Genomic DNA, 18,238 nt, shown 5'->3' on the forward strand with positions numbered 1-18,238 from the left:
GTTCATTAATTCAACGTTGAACCTTGGGCTAAAAGTTAAAAGCTTGAAAGAAAACTTCAAGGTAAGAGCTCCAAGTTAAACTAAAAAATATATATGTGAATGATAGAAAATAAAACCTAAAGTTACTAGTAAAAATTAGAACATGGTGAAGCGCAAAGGAATGTTAGCGTTGAGCTACATAAAATGTAAAGGCCAAGTATAGAGGCTTAGGGCTGAAGATACAAGTATAAAAGCAAGTGTGTTGGTAGATGGATCTCTTTCTCATTATAAATGAGTTCTATTTGTAGTGGTGGAAAAATGAGGCCTACACGTTTGTTCAGACAATTGACTGTCTTTTTGCTTGTTTGATGGATGCCTTTGGCCGATACAAGCCAATCCCGACCTTGGTGGCCAGGTCATGGCCGTGGTCTTATAGATCAAGTGTTCAATATGGGGGCAAACAGGTTGCAAATAATACTCCCTCAATCCCACATTATTCTTTTTATATACTTATATACTACCTCTGTATCATATTAGATATTCACATCAAAAACTTTGACTCACAATTTTGTAAGTCAAAGATTCCGAAGTTGACATCTAATATGAGACCGAAGTAGTATTATTCTTTTGAGTTAAAAATAAATAAATAAATAAATAAAATAAAAAATAAAATAATAAGTGATATGTCCTCTAGTGTGTAACTCGTAGCAGCTAATTTGACCACTGCTGTGCAATGATGGTACCTTCCCAAATAAATTCGTAGAAGACTTGATGCTGGACAATTAATATAAAGCTTACTATCCAGTTTCTTCCAACATATCAAGGAAAAGAGTTTCTTTCTTCCTCATTTAAACCTTGAAAGAAGTTAATAAAAGAAAAAAAAAAAGAAAGCACATGAAGATACAAGTACAAAAAAAGTGTGCGCGAAAAGGCCACCAGGGCAATAAACTCTCATTTTATTGTGTACAAAAGACTGGATAACAGAAATTCCAAGGCGAAGAAATGGTAGGAGGAAGCACTAACTAGGCTCTTTTAGATCGCAATGTTATCATCTACAATATGAAAAGAACATTGGTAGAGAAGAAAATTGGTTAGACTAAAAAAAAGAAACAAAATAAGCATAGAAAATATCCATCATTCCAAGGTTTTAAGGAGCCTAAATAATCCAGCTGCTTCCCTAATCCGTGAGAACTCAATACAAAAGGCTTGGACTTCGATGAAAAGATCATGAACTGCAAATCATCATTAAACAAGAAAAAAAAAAAGCATTAGTGACAATACAAGCACAAATCATTAATGATACGCATCCAAGGCATGTAAGTGCAAGAATGTTGCACTCCAAAAGGTACACGTGTACCCAATTCAATAACCCTGGCTGTGATTATTAGGTTTTGTAAATTATATTATGAGGTCCTGTTTCGTGCTTCTTTCAGTTTAATCATCTTGTTCAACTTTAGTCATAGGGAGAAGGGCATGTAAAACAAAAACAAAAAAGAATCTAAATTAACGTTTAATTCTCATGCATATAGAGCTTTATTGGAGCATGTGATTATATATTAACAGATAAAATTAATCGAGGATGGCTACTGAATTAGAACTAAAAATGCATTTCTATTTCTATTTTTTGTTTGACGGGGCTCTGAAAGGACGGTGTTGAAGAAATTTAAGGGAAGCTTCGAATGCAGAGTAATCTTAACCAGGCCGTGATTGAGGGAAACTGGTATCAGATCTTTCAGCCTTTTTTATTCAATTGATAGGGCCAGTTGTGGAATTGCCCCAGGGTCCCATCATTCTCAAATCTGTTGAACTGGATTTTACATTTCTCATAAGATTTTATGTAGTGAACTTTTTGATTCATCAATTGATTTTTCTGAGTTGAATTTCTATATTATCATGTGTCATGTACCAGTATCTGAAATTCCCTGACTTGTTCTAGCGCTACAAAACAAGAAAGCTTAAGAAGCACCGACACTTCTATAAAGGTGATGTGTCAGTGTCAAACACATGTCGGACACGTCACTTTATGGAAACTCGTAAACACACATCTAAAACTTCCTGGATGTGTGTACTTTAAAATTCAATTTCATTATATCAAACTTGTTTCAAACACTTGGCCGACACGTCTGACACACAACCCAATACAAGAGTTATATAACACAAACACAACCACGAGAAGTCAAGTCCAACAATCTTGAAAAAAATATACGCACTTCCAAAGTGTCCAACCTTTTCTCTGAAAAAAAAAAAGAAGGGGTAAATTACCTGACCTCCCATACACTTTGGGTTTTTCACCCATAGATTAAATTTTGGTCAAACCTGTAGTCAACCTCCTGTGGTTTGGTCAAAATAACAGATTCCCCGGGCCGTAAGTCACCGTTAAAGCCGTTAGAAATATTAACTCTAATACCAAAATTGCCCTTAGGTACACTAGAATGACATAATTAACCCTGCACTAATTGTAATGGCAAATATTCCCATTTCAAGATGACAAAAATGCCCTTAGATAAATTTGGTCGTATTGTTAATAAATTATTGTTTTAATGTATATTTTAAAAAATTTAAATACTTAATATGAATATTAAATAAACATTTAATACAAGCGTCAAAATCGCACACATTATTTCACTTGCGTTGAATTTCATAATCATTCTAAATTTAAGTTCTGGGTATAATTTAGTTGAATACTATACAAGACCTTATTAATCATCTTCATATTTGTTAGCCGAGATATGATAGGCTAGAATCATGGATGTAATTTACCATATTAGCCAAGATATGATAGGCTATAATAATGGAATTTGACTTTATTTATGCGTATTTCTAGGCATTGAATATGCAATGATTTTATTCGATTTCCTTCATTGTATTGTTAACATGTGCTCTTTTTAGTATATAAATACTAGAGTTGTAAATGAGTGTTTATGCCTCATTCAAGCCTTTACAAATTTCTCCTCTATTGCTTTATCTTGTATTTCTTCTTGGTATCAGAGCCAGGGTGGTCCGATTGCAATGAGGGCGTTGCGAGTTCAGCACTGCCAATTCAAGAATGGTCTGAGGAGACTTTGGTGATTCTTCCAACTACATATTTTTAAACATGTCACGTGTATGAAAGAGAATGATCTAAGGAGACACTGTTGATTCTTTCATCTACATATTTTAAACATGTGTATGAAGAGGAATGGTCCGAGGAGACATTGTTGATTCTTCCATCTACATATTTTAAAATATGTATGAAGGGAAATGATCTGAGGACACAATAATAATTGTTTAAGGTCTGAGGAGACAAGTTGGTTGCTTCTAGTCTGAGGAGACATTGTTAATGGTTTATGGTCTAAGGAGATACGAGCCGAGTAAGATAAGACATAAGACATAAGACGTATCCACGGTGGTTTGGTGAAAACACCATGATTATGTCTTGGCTAGTCAATTTAATGCAGCCAAACATAGTCGTTGGCTATATATTTATAAAGATATGATAGTCAGATATCCACACACCAACTTGAGAGGGAGTGTTGGCCAAGATATGATAGGCTAGAATCTTGGGATTTGACTTTATTTATGCATATGTCTAGGCATTGAATATGCAATGATTTTATTCGGTTTCTTTTATTGTAATATTAACATGTGCTCTTTTTAGTATATAAATACTAGAGCTTTGAAGGTGTGTATATGCCTCATTCAATCATTTACACATTTCTCCTTTATTCTTTTATCTTGTATTTCTTCTTGGTATCATAGCCAAGGTGATCCGACCGCAATGAGGGCGTTGCGAGTTCGGCACCACCCATTCAAAAATGGTCTAAGGAGACATTTTTTATGGCTTGTGGTCTGAGGAGACTTTGGTAATTCTTCCATCTACATATTTTTAAACATGTTTATGAAGAAGAATGTCTAAGAAGACAATGCTGATTCTTTCATCTACATATTTTAAACATGTGTATGAAGCGGAATGGTCTAAGGAAACATTGTTAATCCTTCGATCTACATATTTTAAACATGTACATGAAGGGAAATTATCAGAGGAGAGTAATAATTGTTTATGGTCTGAGGAGACAGGTTGGTTGCTTATGGTCCGAGGATATGTTGTTAATGGTCTAGGATCTAAGGAGATACCAGAGTCAGATAAGACGTATCCACGGTGGTTTGGTGAAAATGCCATGGTTATGCCTTAGCTAGTCAATTTAATGCAGCCAAACATAGTCGTTGGCTATATATTTATAAAGATTGTGTTCGGTCCAAGTTGGGTGTCTCAGATATCTACATATTTTAAAAATGTGTATGAAGAGGAATGGACAAAGAAAACATTGTTGATCCTTCAATCTACATATTTTAAACATGTATATGAAGGGAAATTATCAGAGGAGAGTAATAATTGTTTATGGTCTGAGGAGACAGGTTGGTTGCTTATGGTCCGAGGATAGGTTGTTAATGGTCTATGATCTGAGGAGATACCAGAGTCAGATAAGACGTATCCACGGTGGTTTGGTGAAAATGCCATGGTTATGCCTTGGCTAGTCAATTTAATGCAGCCAAACATAGTCGTTGGCTATATATTTAAGAAGATTGTGTTCGGTCCAAGTTAGGTGTCTCAGATATCCACGCGCCAACTTGAGGGGTAGTGTCAGCCAAGATATGATAAGCTAGAATCATGGATGTAACTTACAATATTAGCCAAGATGTGATAGGCTAGAATCATGCGATTTGACTTTATTTATACGTGTCTAGGCATTGAATATGCAATAATTTTACTATGGATGGCTTAAAGCTATAGTTGTCACATTTGGCATCTTTAATATTCTCCTGGGAGCGCTCCCCTCTTGGGTGCCTTCCATGAAATCTTACTTATCAAAATATATATATATATAAATACTAAAACTGCGAACGAGTGTTTATGCCTTACTCAAGCCTTTACACATTTCTCTTCTATTCTATTATCTTGTATTTCATATTAATCACCGTGTTTTTTGGGCACTAATTGCATATTTTCGACAATCAAAGTTGTGATGGGCTGATGAGAGAGAGAGAGAGAGAGAGAGAGAGAGAGAGAGCATTGGGAATGTAGAGAAAATAGGGAGGTTTTACCATATCCTTTCTAACTAATTGTACCCACGTTAACTCTAGCCTTCCTCTTCCCCTAGTATTACCTTCAGTGTGGACTATGTCACTCTTCCTAACTGATGCACTTACAGATCTTTGCACATGTCCAAACTATTTTAACCGATTTTCTCTCATTTTATCTACAATAGATTCTACTTCAACCATCTCATGAATGTGATCATTTCTTATTCTACCCTTTCTAGTATTACCGCAAATCTATCCCACCATTCTTATTTCAGTCACACTCACTTTATGGATATGTTGTTTCCTAACTGCCCAACATTCTATCTCATAAAATATGGCTGGTATACAAGTTGTTCTATACAACTTCCCTTTCAATCTTAAGGGGATACGCTAATCACACAATATACCAGATGCACTCCTCCATTTAACCATCCTTCCTTGATTCTATGATTCATATCATCTCCAATTTCTCCTTCATTATGAATAATTGAGTCTGAATGATGTAGAACAGCTCGCTCATGATTATCTGCGCATACAAGATCATCGCAAATCAAAGAGGCTGAAAAGGTAAGGAGAATAAAAGAAAAAAATAAATAAATAAGGAAAAGTCAAAAGGAGATTTGATGTAGTTGCCAACAATAGAAAATATTATTCTCCACTACAAGATTTAAGGAGGATCCTGCTCCATCAAATCTCAGATTTTCCCTTTAATATTATTTTACGAATGCTTTCTTTTTTATTTTATTTTTGACTTGCCTATATAAAGACAAGATATGTAAGTCTGCAAACATCATTATTATCAATAAAAATTTCAGTTTCTTTCTTGTGTATTCTTTGTGAATTCAAAGGTTTAACCCTATTCTTTATCATTTCCACTACGTTAGTTGGTATCAGAGCAAGGTTCCAAGTCCAAGATTTGCCTTTGTTTTGATGGCCGATTCACGAGATGGAAGCAACCCCTCCAACGACGGTGATCGTGATGGAGTAGCTCTTTTGAGGGCTGAGTTTACTGAGTTCCAGACCAACGTTAATCGAACCTTACTTGATATGCATGAAACTATGCGTCAAGTATTGGCGAGATTGACAACGGTAAAACTTAACCGCGAGAACAACAGGTTGCCCAACGACGGTGATCACGGACATCCTGCTGGTAATCGAAACCCAAACCCACCGATTAGCCAACCTATGAGGAAAATGTCAGTTTTGGTGAAAGCCGAGCCGTACAGGTGTTTGAAGATTATCGAGGTCGATGGGAAATTGATGATTCCAGGGATTTTCGTATGAAGATTGACCTACCCACATTTCAAGGTCATCTTCGTATTGAAGAATTCTTGGACTGGATTAGTTAAGTTGAACGTTTCTTTGACTATATGAAAATCCAGGAGGAGAAGCAAGTCAAACTAGTGGCCTATAAGTTGAAAGGCTGCCCATCAGCATGGTGGGATCAAGTGCAAAGTACCTGCGCACACGAGGGTAAGGATCCGGTACGTACATTGGTTAAGATGAAGAAGTTGATGAAAGCCCAATTTTTACCCCCTGATTACCAGCAGTTTCTTTATCAGAAATATCAATCCTGCACACAGGGAAGCAGAAAGATTGTTGAATATGCTGAAGAGCTCTATCGATTGTCATCCCGTAACAACTTGGTAGAACCCGAATTTAGCTTGGCGGCCCGTTTTAAGGCGGGTTACGATGGGATATTAAAGAGAAAGTGGCGCTGCAACCGCTATTCAAACTGTTTGAGATTGTCACGGCGGCAAAGGAGCAGAATTGTTACTGGAGAAGTCGAAGAATCAATCCCATGGTTCATATAACACACTACGTCCTACACATGCTACGGGTAGAAATCAATTATAGACCACAGTAACCCCTATTCCGACAACATGGCAAGGCATTAGAGATGCTCCATCAAAGGCCAAAACCGCAGCACCCATAGGCCCTACTGGAAGGGGAGCCCTTGCTACGCACACCCAAGTCTGGGGAAGTATTTTCGATGTGGAGAACCTGGCCATAAATCCAACAATTGCTCCAAGCGACCGACAGTAAATTTGGTCGAGCATGGGGAAGACGACGGTGAGGAAGGTGAGTTCCTTACCTTTAAAGAAGAAGAGGTGATTGAAGGAGACAATGGCAAGTTGTTGTCCCACTCTTTAGTCGTGAGGAGGTTGATGTTCACGCCAAAGATAGAGGAGCACCAGCAACGTCATATTGTGTTCCATACACGTTACACTGTCAACTATAAGGTATGTGACATTATTATTGATAGCGACAGTAGTGAGAACATTGTTTCTTTAACAATGGCTCGAAAATTGGGGCATAAAACAGATAAACATCTCCGTCCATACAAAATTGGATGGATCAAGAAAGGCCTAGAAACGTGAGTAACTGAAACCTGCACTGTTCCATTCTCAATTGGGAAAGCATATGCAGAGGAGGTGCGTTGTGAGGTAGTCGACATGGATGCATGTCATATGATATTGAGCAGACCATGGCAATTTGATGTTGATGCCACTCACCGTGGTAGAGACAATGTGTATATTCAATACAAGAATTGTCATAAGATTGTTTTGGGTCCGTTGAAAGAAGCCGAATTTCCCAAAGGAAATTCAGTTATGTTGATCAACAGTGAGGAATTCTGGGCGAAGTAACAATTGCCCCTGAAATCTTTGATGTTATGTGCAATGGGGAAGTAGTTGAACAACCTCCTTTTACAATACCAGCAATAGTTCAGCCATTACTGCAAGAGTTTAGTGATTTGGTTCCGAAAAACTTGCCTAATAGTCTAACTCCCATTAGGGACATTCAGCACCACATTGACTTGGTGCTCGAGGCGAGCCAGCCAAATCTACCACATTACCGGATGAGTTCCAATGAGAGTCAGATCTTACAAGAGCAAGTGGACGAGTTACTACAGAAAGGGTTGATTTGGGAGAGCATGAGCCCATTTGTTGTTCTGGCCTTGCTAGTATCGAAGAAAGATGGCAGTTGGAGAATGTGCATTAATAGTCACGCAATTAACAAAATCACTGTCAAGTACAGATTTCCCATTCCATGGTTGGATGATATGCTGGATATGTTGGCGAGATCGTAAGTCTTCACTAAAGTGGACCTCAAGAGGATACCATCAGATCTGAATCCCCCCTGGGGATGAGTGGAAAATGGCGTTCAAGACAAAGGAAGGACTGTATTAGTGGTTAGTCATGCTATTCGAATTATCCAATGTGCCAAGTATTTTCATGCGGTTGATGAATCAGGTACTCAAACCATTTATTGGTCGATTTGTAGTTGTTTATTTCGATGATATTTGGTTTATAGTCAAACAGAGGCATAACACCTTTTGCACTTGAGAGAGGTATTAACAACTTTGCAAAAGAATAAGCTGTTCATTAATCTGAAGAAGTGTAGCTTTATGAGCCCAAGCCTAGTATTCCTCGGCTATGTAGTTTGTAGTGATGGCATTCGGGAGTGGCCTGCGCCGAAGAATGTGCGAGAAGTACGTAGTTTCCATGGCTTAGCCACGTTCTACTGAAGGTTCATTAAGAACTTCAGTAGTATTGTGGCTCCCATCACAGAATGCATGAAGAAAGGAAAATTCCAATGGGGAGAGGAAGCTGAGATGAGTTTTGCCTTAATCAAGGAAAAACTGTCAACAACACCAATCTTAGTCCTTCCAGATTTTGAGAAGCAATTCCAGGTTGTGATGCCTCAATAGTAGGAATCGGAGCAGTTCTATCAAAAGAAGGAAGGCCAGTAGTGTTTACAGTGAGAAGCTGAGTGAAGCACGTAAGAAGTGGACTACCTATGAGTTGGAATTCTATGTGGTGGTGCAAGCTTTGCATACGTGGGAGCATTATATTATACAGCGAGAGTTCGCGCTGCTTACAAATTACCAAGCACTGAAATCCATTAACAATCCAAATAGTGTTAATCGGATGCACGCGCGATGGGCGGCTTATATCCAACAATTCACCTTCTCGCTAAAACACAAGTCAAGCCAACAGAACAAAGTTGTAGATGCACCAAGTTGGAGAGCAGCTTTCTTAGTGACTATGAGGGCTGAAATCACAGGGTTCGAGTGCCTGAAGGAATTATATGAGGCCGATTAAAATTTTGGCTAAGCTTGGGCAACGAGTAAGACGAGCCAATCCTTTAAAGGGTTGCACATGCAGGAAGGATTTATCTTTAATGGCAATCAGTTGTGTATTCCACGGAGTTCTTTGCGGGAGCAAGTGGTTCGTGAATTGCATGGAGGAGGATTAAGCGGACATTTAGGGCGTGATAAGACACGAGAGCTGGTAGAAGAACGATATTATTGGCCGCATCTCAAGCATGACGTGGAGAACCATGTGCGATGGTGCTCAATATGCCAAACTAATAAAGGCCAATCTCAAAATAATGGCCTTTACACACCGCTGCCTATTCCAGATGCTCCATGGGAGGATATATCAATGGATTTTGTTCTAAGGTTGCCGAGGACGCAGCGAGGAGCAAACTCTGTTTTTGTGGTGGTCGATCGATTTTCCAAGATGTCCCATTTTATTGCATGCAAGAAGACGAACAATGCAATCCAAATGGCCAATTTGTTCTTTAAGGAGGTGGTTCGTTTATATGGGGTGCCACAGTTCATTACCTCAGATCGTGACACCAAGTTTTGTCTCACTTTTGGTGAACTTTATGGAAGAGACTTGATACCTCTCTTAATTTCAGTATCATTGGTCACCCCAGACTGATGGCCAAACAGAGGTAGTGATTAGGACCCTTGGAAATCTAATTCGCTGTATTTCAAGAGAAAAACCAAAACAGTGGGATCTTGCTGTTGCCTAGGCAGAATTTGCTTACAATTGCATGGTTAACAGGTGCACTGGTAAATCCCTTTTTGCGGGTTATGTATTGTTGTCCTCCAAAAGTTGCTTTGGATTTGGTATCCTTACCGAAGTTGCCGGGGAAGAGTGTTGCCGCAGAGAAAATGGCTGAGGACATTAAGACCACTCAGGAGAGTGTCGAGAAACATCTAGAGGAAACTTACACCAAATATAAGGCTGCAGCTGACAAGAGACGAAGGAAAAGAGTACTTGAAAAAGGGGACCTAATTATGGCATATCTAAGAAAAGAGAGGTTTCCAGTGAGAACATACAAGAAGCTGAAGGCCAAGAAATATGGTAAAATCAATGACAACGCCAATGTGATTGATTTACCTTCAATGTGGCTGACATACATGAATATTATCCGCCAGATTCGGGTAACTCGGGGACGCATTCTTTTTACGCAAGGGAGACTGATGTAGAATAACTCACTCACGATTATCTGAGCATACAGGATCATCGCAAATTAGGAAGGCCGAAAAGGTTAAGGAGAATAGAAGAAAAAAATAAATAAATAAGGAAAAGTCAAAAGGAGATTTGGTATAGTTGCCAACAATAGAAGATATTATTCTCAATTGCAAGATTTAAGGAGGATTCTGCTCCATCAAATCTCATATTTCCCCTTTAATATTATTTCACGCATGCTTTCTTTTCAATTTTATTTTTGACTTGCCTATATAAAGGCAAGAGATGCAAGTCTGCAGACATCATTATTATCAATATAATTTCAGTTTCTCTCGTGAGTGTGTTATTTGTGAATTCAATGGTTTAACCAAGATTTGGTATAGTTGCCAACAATAGAAGATATTATTCTCCATTGCAAGATTTAAGGAGGATTCTACTCCATCAAATCTCAGATTTCCCCTTTAATATTATTTCATGCAATTTCTTTTATATTATTTCACACATGCTTTCTTTTTAATTTTATTTTTGACTTGCCTATATAAAGGCAAGAGATGCGAGTCTGCAGACATCATTATTATCAATATAATTTCAGTTTCTCTCTTGTGAGTGTGTTCTTTGTCAATTCAAGGGTTTAACCCTGTTCTTTATCATTTCCGCTACAATACTGAATAACGAAAATACTCAATTTTTTGTACCTCTTGATCCTCAATCTTAACTACATTCTCACATGAATTTCTAAAAAAAAATTAAAGTTTCACTCAAAATATTCAGTTTTATTTCTCTGTCCTTTTAATTCTAGAGCTTTCCCCCAAACCTCCAACTTGGCATTGACTACTTCTCCAGTCTCACCGATTAGAACAATATCATCATGAAATAACATACACCACAGGATCTCAACTTGAATGTGTCTTGTCAACTCATCCATAACTAAGGCAAAAGTATAGGCTTAATGCTGAACCTTAATGTAAGCATACAATAATTGGAAATTCACTTGTTTTTCCCATAGTGGTTCTAACTATAGTCACACAACCATCATGCATGTACTTAATTTATACGGTAAGGTTGTTCCATTGTGACCACGGGTTTGAAACAAAGAACATCTAACCCTCCTTAGAACCACAATGGCAGAAACCTCGTGCACGAGAAAAATTCACCCAAAAACTATAAAATAATTGGAGTATAAAAATGTCAATCAAATATATAATTTAATAACATGTCTGTAATTATATAATAAAAATAAATAAAAAAACATTGTCTGTCCGACAAAGACAAGGGGAGTCACAGTTTTTTTGAGGAAATTAAACTTAGTTGCAGTATTATAACTGTTTATTTCAATAGATTACATATAAATACAAGTTTATGTTAATATATCTCCATGTACACGCCTTGTCCTACTTTAATTATAATTTGACATGGTGGTGAATCTACGTTGTATTGTGTCCGTGTCCCATGTCTCGCTACTTAAATGAAAAACGCAATACCATCGCTTTTGAGGTCAAACAAGCCCACACCATTGGCAACATTAAAGCTAATTTTTTTTTTTTTTTGATAAGTAAAAATGTATTAGAAAGCGTTCAAAAGGGGAACTCAATATGAATTACTCAATACCAACAAAAGTTGTCATATCAAAGAGCAATTTGAAGATAATCATAGAAAATTATAATACTACACTCTACTTGGTGCTCCAAAGAGGAGGAATGCAGATATTATTTATGACTCCCTGGTTTAGCGATTCCCTCGAGATTGAAAGCTCCAACGCCATTAACAATGTTAAAGCAAAGATGAGAGTGTGTGTGGTGGCACCACAATATGTAACATCGATAGAGACAACAAAGGGAAAAGTAAAGCATTGATGACAGGAGCATTTAATTTCATTATTAAGGGGAAATTTGATTTTTTTTCAATTTTGATCCAAAATATGAGTAATGGATTGTGTTCTCTAAAGTTGGGTCAGCACAAATGGGTCAAGGGCACAATGGCCATCAAAAGTATATATTTTAGTCATGACACACACATACGAAAGTGACAGAATGCTCAGTTAGAAGGGTTTCTGCATGTGCAATTATCTACTAGTTATATTCTAAGAATTCAGAAAGCAGGAATTCTAATTTGAGGTAAAAAGGTTGCTCACCATTAATTATTTTGTTCCGGATTAGACTCTGCAAAAAAACACATACAAGTCTCACAAGTCTGTTCTGCATGTACTTGTCCTGCAAATTAGGAAAAAATAGAAGATAGATCTGAGCCTTATTTTGCTAAAATGAGCAAATTGGAATGTGAAACTGATAACATCCCTCATTCCTTGTATCAAGAGAAAGAAAGAGAAATGGAAATAAGCATGGAAGTTTACAACCTCAAATGAACCTATGTTTGCCCTCACAGTCAACAATTACATAACCATCTTTCAAACAAGTGTCCACCAAAAGTAGTCGTTCATAGAAGCATATATGTTTTCCCCATTTTACACAATAAAAAAAGCATTCCATGCAAACCTTTCGTGCACACATGCTATTCAACAAAAACTCTTTGAAGTTATATATTAGACAAGCATGAAAGTCCAAAAAGTGATTATATTAGACCCGAAAGAAGTACACGTACTAGACACCAAGAATTAAGTAGGCCAATATGCATAGAAGTGCCATAGCAATATTAAATGTGTGTATCTGCATGTTTGTGAATGTATGCATTTTGGGAAGGATCACCAAAGGATTTAAATCTAACATCATAATAGCAAGAGAGCAACTAGACCACCTTATACAAAAGCATCACCAAATTCCCACCACGAAAGTTGGCACAAAGCTTCCACAGTGCAAAGAGAGACCGTGTTTGTTAAATCAATTGTTTGCTGTTGGCCAATTTTGTTATAAAATAAGTTTTGTGCAGGTTGAACAACAATTCCTTTGTAAGTTCGTTCTGTAACTTGTGAAGTTGTGGCCCGAATTTTGTTTCAGCCTGAAAAATGGACTTTGTGTGGGTTTTGGCCACCAAAGCCGTTGCCCGCGGAAAAAAAAAATAAAATAAATAAAATAAAAAAATAAAAATTTGTCCAGTTTTTCTCTTGCGGGTCTTGGGACCATGTTTAGGACTTTTGTAGCCCAGTATATTAAGGGCAATTAGCGTTTCGAGTGGGAAAAGGGAGAACACTAAAAACCGCAGGAGAGAGAGAGAGAGAGCTAGGGTTTTGGGGGCTGAAACTTGTAATCTCCTGATTTTCGCATAGTGAAATCTTTCATGCCAAACCACGTAAATCTTTGTGTTCTTTGTGTGTGGCGTGTTTACTTTTCTGCTTGATTTGTTCTTGGTTCGCGACGTTTGTCGTAACATTACTGTCACAAAATAATTTTTGGCGAATTTTGTACAAGTAGTCTGTAATTTTGATTTACTTTTGTTTATGTTTTTAAGTTAGGTAAGTTGACTGAATTACCTATCCAAGAGCAGAAAGGTAAATTCGACTCTCAAAATTGTGCACTCACCCTGCATCCACCTATTTTATTAAGCATTCTAGAGTTTTAAATTTCATGTTTTGATCCATAAAAACATGTTTGGAATGCTTAAAATTGTTTTGAAAAGTCAAATCCTATTCCAATTAGGATAGGGTGTTCAATCAATCGAATCGGCCGAATAAACAGCCGGTGTGAACTTTCCAACCTAGATGGAAGTGGAGGTTAGACGGTTGAATAAGGTACTGTGGAAGATGTTTACTTTCCATTGAATGATTCACAGGTCATGTCTTTCGAAATTTCTCTAAGTACCTAGAATGGTCATATTGAATAAAACAAAGTATGGAAAGGCCAAATATTATTGCAAGAGGTAATCTGGCTACTTCAGTTGGAATCCATACTTTGACATCAACCCACTTCAAATAGTTAAAAGGCCAAAGCATTCTTTAATCAAGAATCACTTGTCCGGTGTTGATCCATCGACACTTGGATTGATTGATTGAGAGTTGTGGAAAAGCAGTTTCCAAATCAGATTTGAACTCTCTAACCCTAAACTCTTCCACCCTTTGAGGTCTATAGACAAGACACTATGCTTCGAACAAACTTATGTAGGCCTACACAACCATTGAGAGCATATGTCGAGAATCATACCTTTGTAACAATTGCTAGTATGGTATGTTGTTGAGGTGTTGATCATCAACTATTAATGTGCCATACAAAGAATACAACACTCGAGTGTTTCTACACAATGAACAAGAAACCTAGACCACTAGCAGAGGATATCAAAGTTCTTGTGGAGAAGCGGATCACAATCTATTGAGAGAATTAAGTGTGTATGGAGACTCTGAATATGAGTTAAATGGATCAGTTTGTGTCAAGAGATAACTTGGTTAAGCTAGTGTAAATCTCTTTCCAATAGTGAATTTATTCTATTTGGATTAGGTTCCGTGTTTTGATTCTCTTTCCACTAGCAAAGGATATCAAAGTTCTTGTGGAGAAGCAGATCGCAATCTATTGAGAGAATAAAGTGTGTATGGAGACTCTGAAAATGAGTTAAATGGATCAGTTTGTGTCAAGAGATAACTTGGTTAAGCTAGTGTAAGCTCTTTCCAATAGTGAATTTATTCTATTTCGATTAGGTTCCGTGTTTTTTTTTTTTTTTTCCAATTGGATTTTTCGTAAAACTCATGTGTTCATGTGTGACTGTTTGGTTTATTTCTTTTTACTCTCCATAATTAATTGATTTCTAATATAATTTTAACAATTTAAAATTCATATATTTTTTTTACCAACAAGCCAGTGGCTTGGCGATACCAAGCCCCTACCTCCCAAAGGGAGGTCAGAGGTTTGAGCCTCAGTGGAGGGCATGGGTGTGTGTGAGTACCAACTAAGTAAAAAACAAAAAAAAAAAAAAATCATATATTTCTAGTTTAAACTAAACAAAATCTATTCAATCCCCCTCTAAATCTACTTTAGGCCTTGTGCTAACTCTACATCAGAGTCTCGAGTTACAGTCCAAGACTTCTCAACCTTTTTTATCTTCAAATACCATATCTTCAGAGTCCATGGATCCGTGGTAAATTACAACTCCAACTTAATCAGAGACTCCAACTTTTGTTACAAATTTTTTCAACACTAAGCTTTAATAACCTAACAAGTTGGATAGGTTTGTCTGCTGTGTCATAATCTTTTGGTGGTAAAACATGTCTCAAGTTTCAGTGGAAGTCTGTTGATGCCATCGTCATCTTCTAGATTTGAATTTGCTAAATCTAACATGTCTCTTCTTGTTGTCACACAACCTCCTAGGCACATCATAATTTGTTCTATTATGGAGAAAAAGGCCATATTTAATGTTAGAGGTTCTTGTCCCACATCGGATCTGGATGGGGAAGGTCATGGACTTATATGGGTGGGTATGCAAAACCTATGTTACCCGGACTCGGACCGGGTGTCGGACACGGGTATGTGTCTAGAGGTCGGATCTAATAAGTGTCCAAACACGGACACTGGGACACTTCCATGGACAAAGAATATTCAACAATATACATGATTATTATTAAAGGTTTTTGTCCTTCTTAGCAAAAGTTTGTTAAAGAATAGCTTTAACTAACAATAAGTCTTTAAAGTATTAGCCAGTTACTTAAATTATTTTAAGTACTTCATAGTAATAAACAATTTTAAATAAAGAGGAGTTAGAGAGGACTTCTCATTTGTCATGTATTCTCTTAAAAATAATAAAAATAAAGAAAAAGTAATTGAGTTAACTTTTACATGACCACACTCCTTTTATTTGTACTACAGCTGTAAATTAGCACACTAGGACAGTAAGCAATAGGCATTAGCCGCATTCCTCATTGCATTAGGTAATTTAGCTCTATTACCAATATATATATAGTATTATATTTTATGGGGAATTGGTATCCAAAACGTTTCCTTCTCCATCTATGAAAGAGTTTTCTTTTGAAAAAATTGCCAACTTTACCCTCTGCCTCCCTTAATCAGATTTGACAATCTATGAAAGAGTTTTTTTTTTATTTTTGGGGGGGGGGGATTTCAGGCTTGTTTATATATATATATATATATATATATACATACTTGTATATAAATTGATGCTTTTAGAATGCTCTAAAAGATAAAGGGTCAATTTGACAATTTATTAAAAAAAATAATAATCAGATTTTTTTGAGATTCTATATGACAGGTGGCTTTCTGTCCACCATGGATTTCCTACCTACAAAATTCAATTACGCATGGAGGTGTTGAAATACGCATTGCTAACTTGCCATATATATGTATGTATATATAGTAATATATCAGACGCGTAAAACACACGCAAGGCAGGCACAAATAACAAGACGATAATCACACGTGCAATACCAATCATCTTCTTCAACCTTTCTTCAACGAGGAAATCCTAAAATTGAACCAAACTTTACAACCTTTTCATATTTTCTTTTCGAACCAGCCAAGAGACCACAGCAGCCGTGTCTGACTGCAAATTGAAGGATCCAATACAGATCGCGTGTACCCTTGTCGTCACCGGCGAGTCAGGTAACACAGTGCAGAACTACCTAACAACTTAAGCTTTTGGGTCAAAGGGCAAGCACCCGGCCCGTTAAGACTTAGGCAAGGCAAAAAAGTTCAGAAAATTCCTACAACTTTGGCCGATGCGATGCAGCACTTGGAACTGAGATAAAAAAAATTTCTAAAAAATAAGAGTGAAAAAATTATGTGTCTACATACCATGTCTCAGTCCCAAAAAAAAAAAAAAAAAAGAAGAAAAAGAACAAGTAAAAGGCATATATCTGTTTGGATAAGAAAATACGTAGATAAGTGTCTTGTCATCCATACCACATTAAAAATTCATGCACCTTGTGGTTAGCATTTGGATAGGTGTTGTAAACACATAACTGGAAAAGATGGGTCATTCTTCACTTTCCTAGAATAATATTCAAGAGGTATACTCACTTTTGGTGATGGTAGAACATTGAAAATGACAACACGAGGCACTATAGTTTTACTATTTAAGAACCTAATACAAAATTTTATTGAGCACAAAAACCAAGCATCACCAATAATAAAATTCAAAAGAACAAACAGTCAATTAAAATTGGAGACACCAATTTATAAAGATCACGATCCCAACCAGAGTAAAACCCAGGCTGGTTGAATTAGATTATGCTAATTCTAAGCAACAGAGAACAATGTAAATACCAAAGCACGAAACCAATAGAAAGAAACACCAGAAAGCAAAACAATGGGACAGACCTTGATGTTCTCACAAGAGGATATACAATTAGTTATGTACATGTGTACAAATTCAGTGGGAAGCTCAACTGCCGTAGTAAGTCTGTTCACAACTTCCATTGAATGTAGACTCATGTCCATATTGACAAGAACGGTAAAGTATCTGTTAAACAAAAGAAACACAAAAGAGAAAGAAAATCAAATTTCCAGGGTGTGTTTCACTTCATTTGGGAAAAGCATCAGTAGGAATATATGCACTAAGAATATACTCTGCAATTTCAGGCGAATTCATCAATTTGATGAGAACTTCAACTGCAATAAGGGGATTGTTCTCCACCAGTTCCTGATACAAATATAAGGCCTTTAAAGATCAAGGCAGCACCGGTCATTAATAAGAATGCACTACAAATTTATAGAATTACATACCGGTAGCTTTCTTGGTGTCAATCCACAGTGATATACAAGCTTTGGGTCATTTCTTAACTCTACCATGACTTGCTGGAGAATAGAATGACAACAAAATTATCAACATTTCAATGGTATATCAAAAATTAAGTTTACAAGCATCCAGATAAAGTTCAGTGACTTCAGTCTTTCAGGGAACATTTCGGAACAATATTGTTATCCTTGAACGCTGTGACATAATTCAAACAACAAAGTTTGTGAAACCATGAACCGTCACTCTATCAATTGCTGGTAATCGCTAAAATCTAAATAAATGATCAAATGAAAGGATATTTAATG

The 18,238-nt window shown here is 36.8% G+C and overlaps 1 protein-coding gene across 2 annotated transcripts in view; it reads right to left on the reverse strand.

Moving 5' to 3' along the window:
- Window positions 1-899: 899 nt before the first annotated feature.
- LOC132303128 (uncharacterized) overlaps window positions 900-18,238 on the reverse strand; it is a 32,252-nt gene continuing 14,913 nt past the window's right edge. For both annotated transcript variants that reach the window (XM_059800238.1, XM_059800237.1), the window contains 5 exons: window positions 17,921-17,992; window positions 17,764-17,837; window positions 17,516-17,657; window positions 12,439-12,517; window positions 900-1,211 (listed from right to left, as the gene is read on the reverse strand). In XM_059800238.1, coding sequence (XP_059656221.1) covers window positions 1,114-1,211; window positions 12,439-12,517; window positions 17,516-17,657; window positions 17,764-17,837; window positions 17,921-17,992 — 465 coding nt within the window. In that variant the 3' untranslated portion in view covers window positions 900-1,113. The remainder of the gene's footprint in view (window positions 1,212-12,438; window positions 12,518-17,515; window positions 17,658-17,763; window positions 17,838-17,920; window positions 17,993-18,238) is intronic.

This window comes from Cornus florida, unplaced genomic scaffold (assembly GCF_030987335.1).
Source record: "Cornus florida cultivar Cherokee Brave unplaced genomic scaffold, ASM3098733v1 CherokeeBrave_3.0.0_Hap2_Chr04, whole genome shotgun sequence".
NCBI classification, from domain to species: domain Eukaryota; kingdom Viridiplantae; phylum Streptophyta; class Magnoliopsida; order Cornales; family Cornaceae; genus Cornus; species Cornus florida.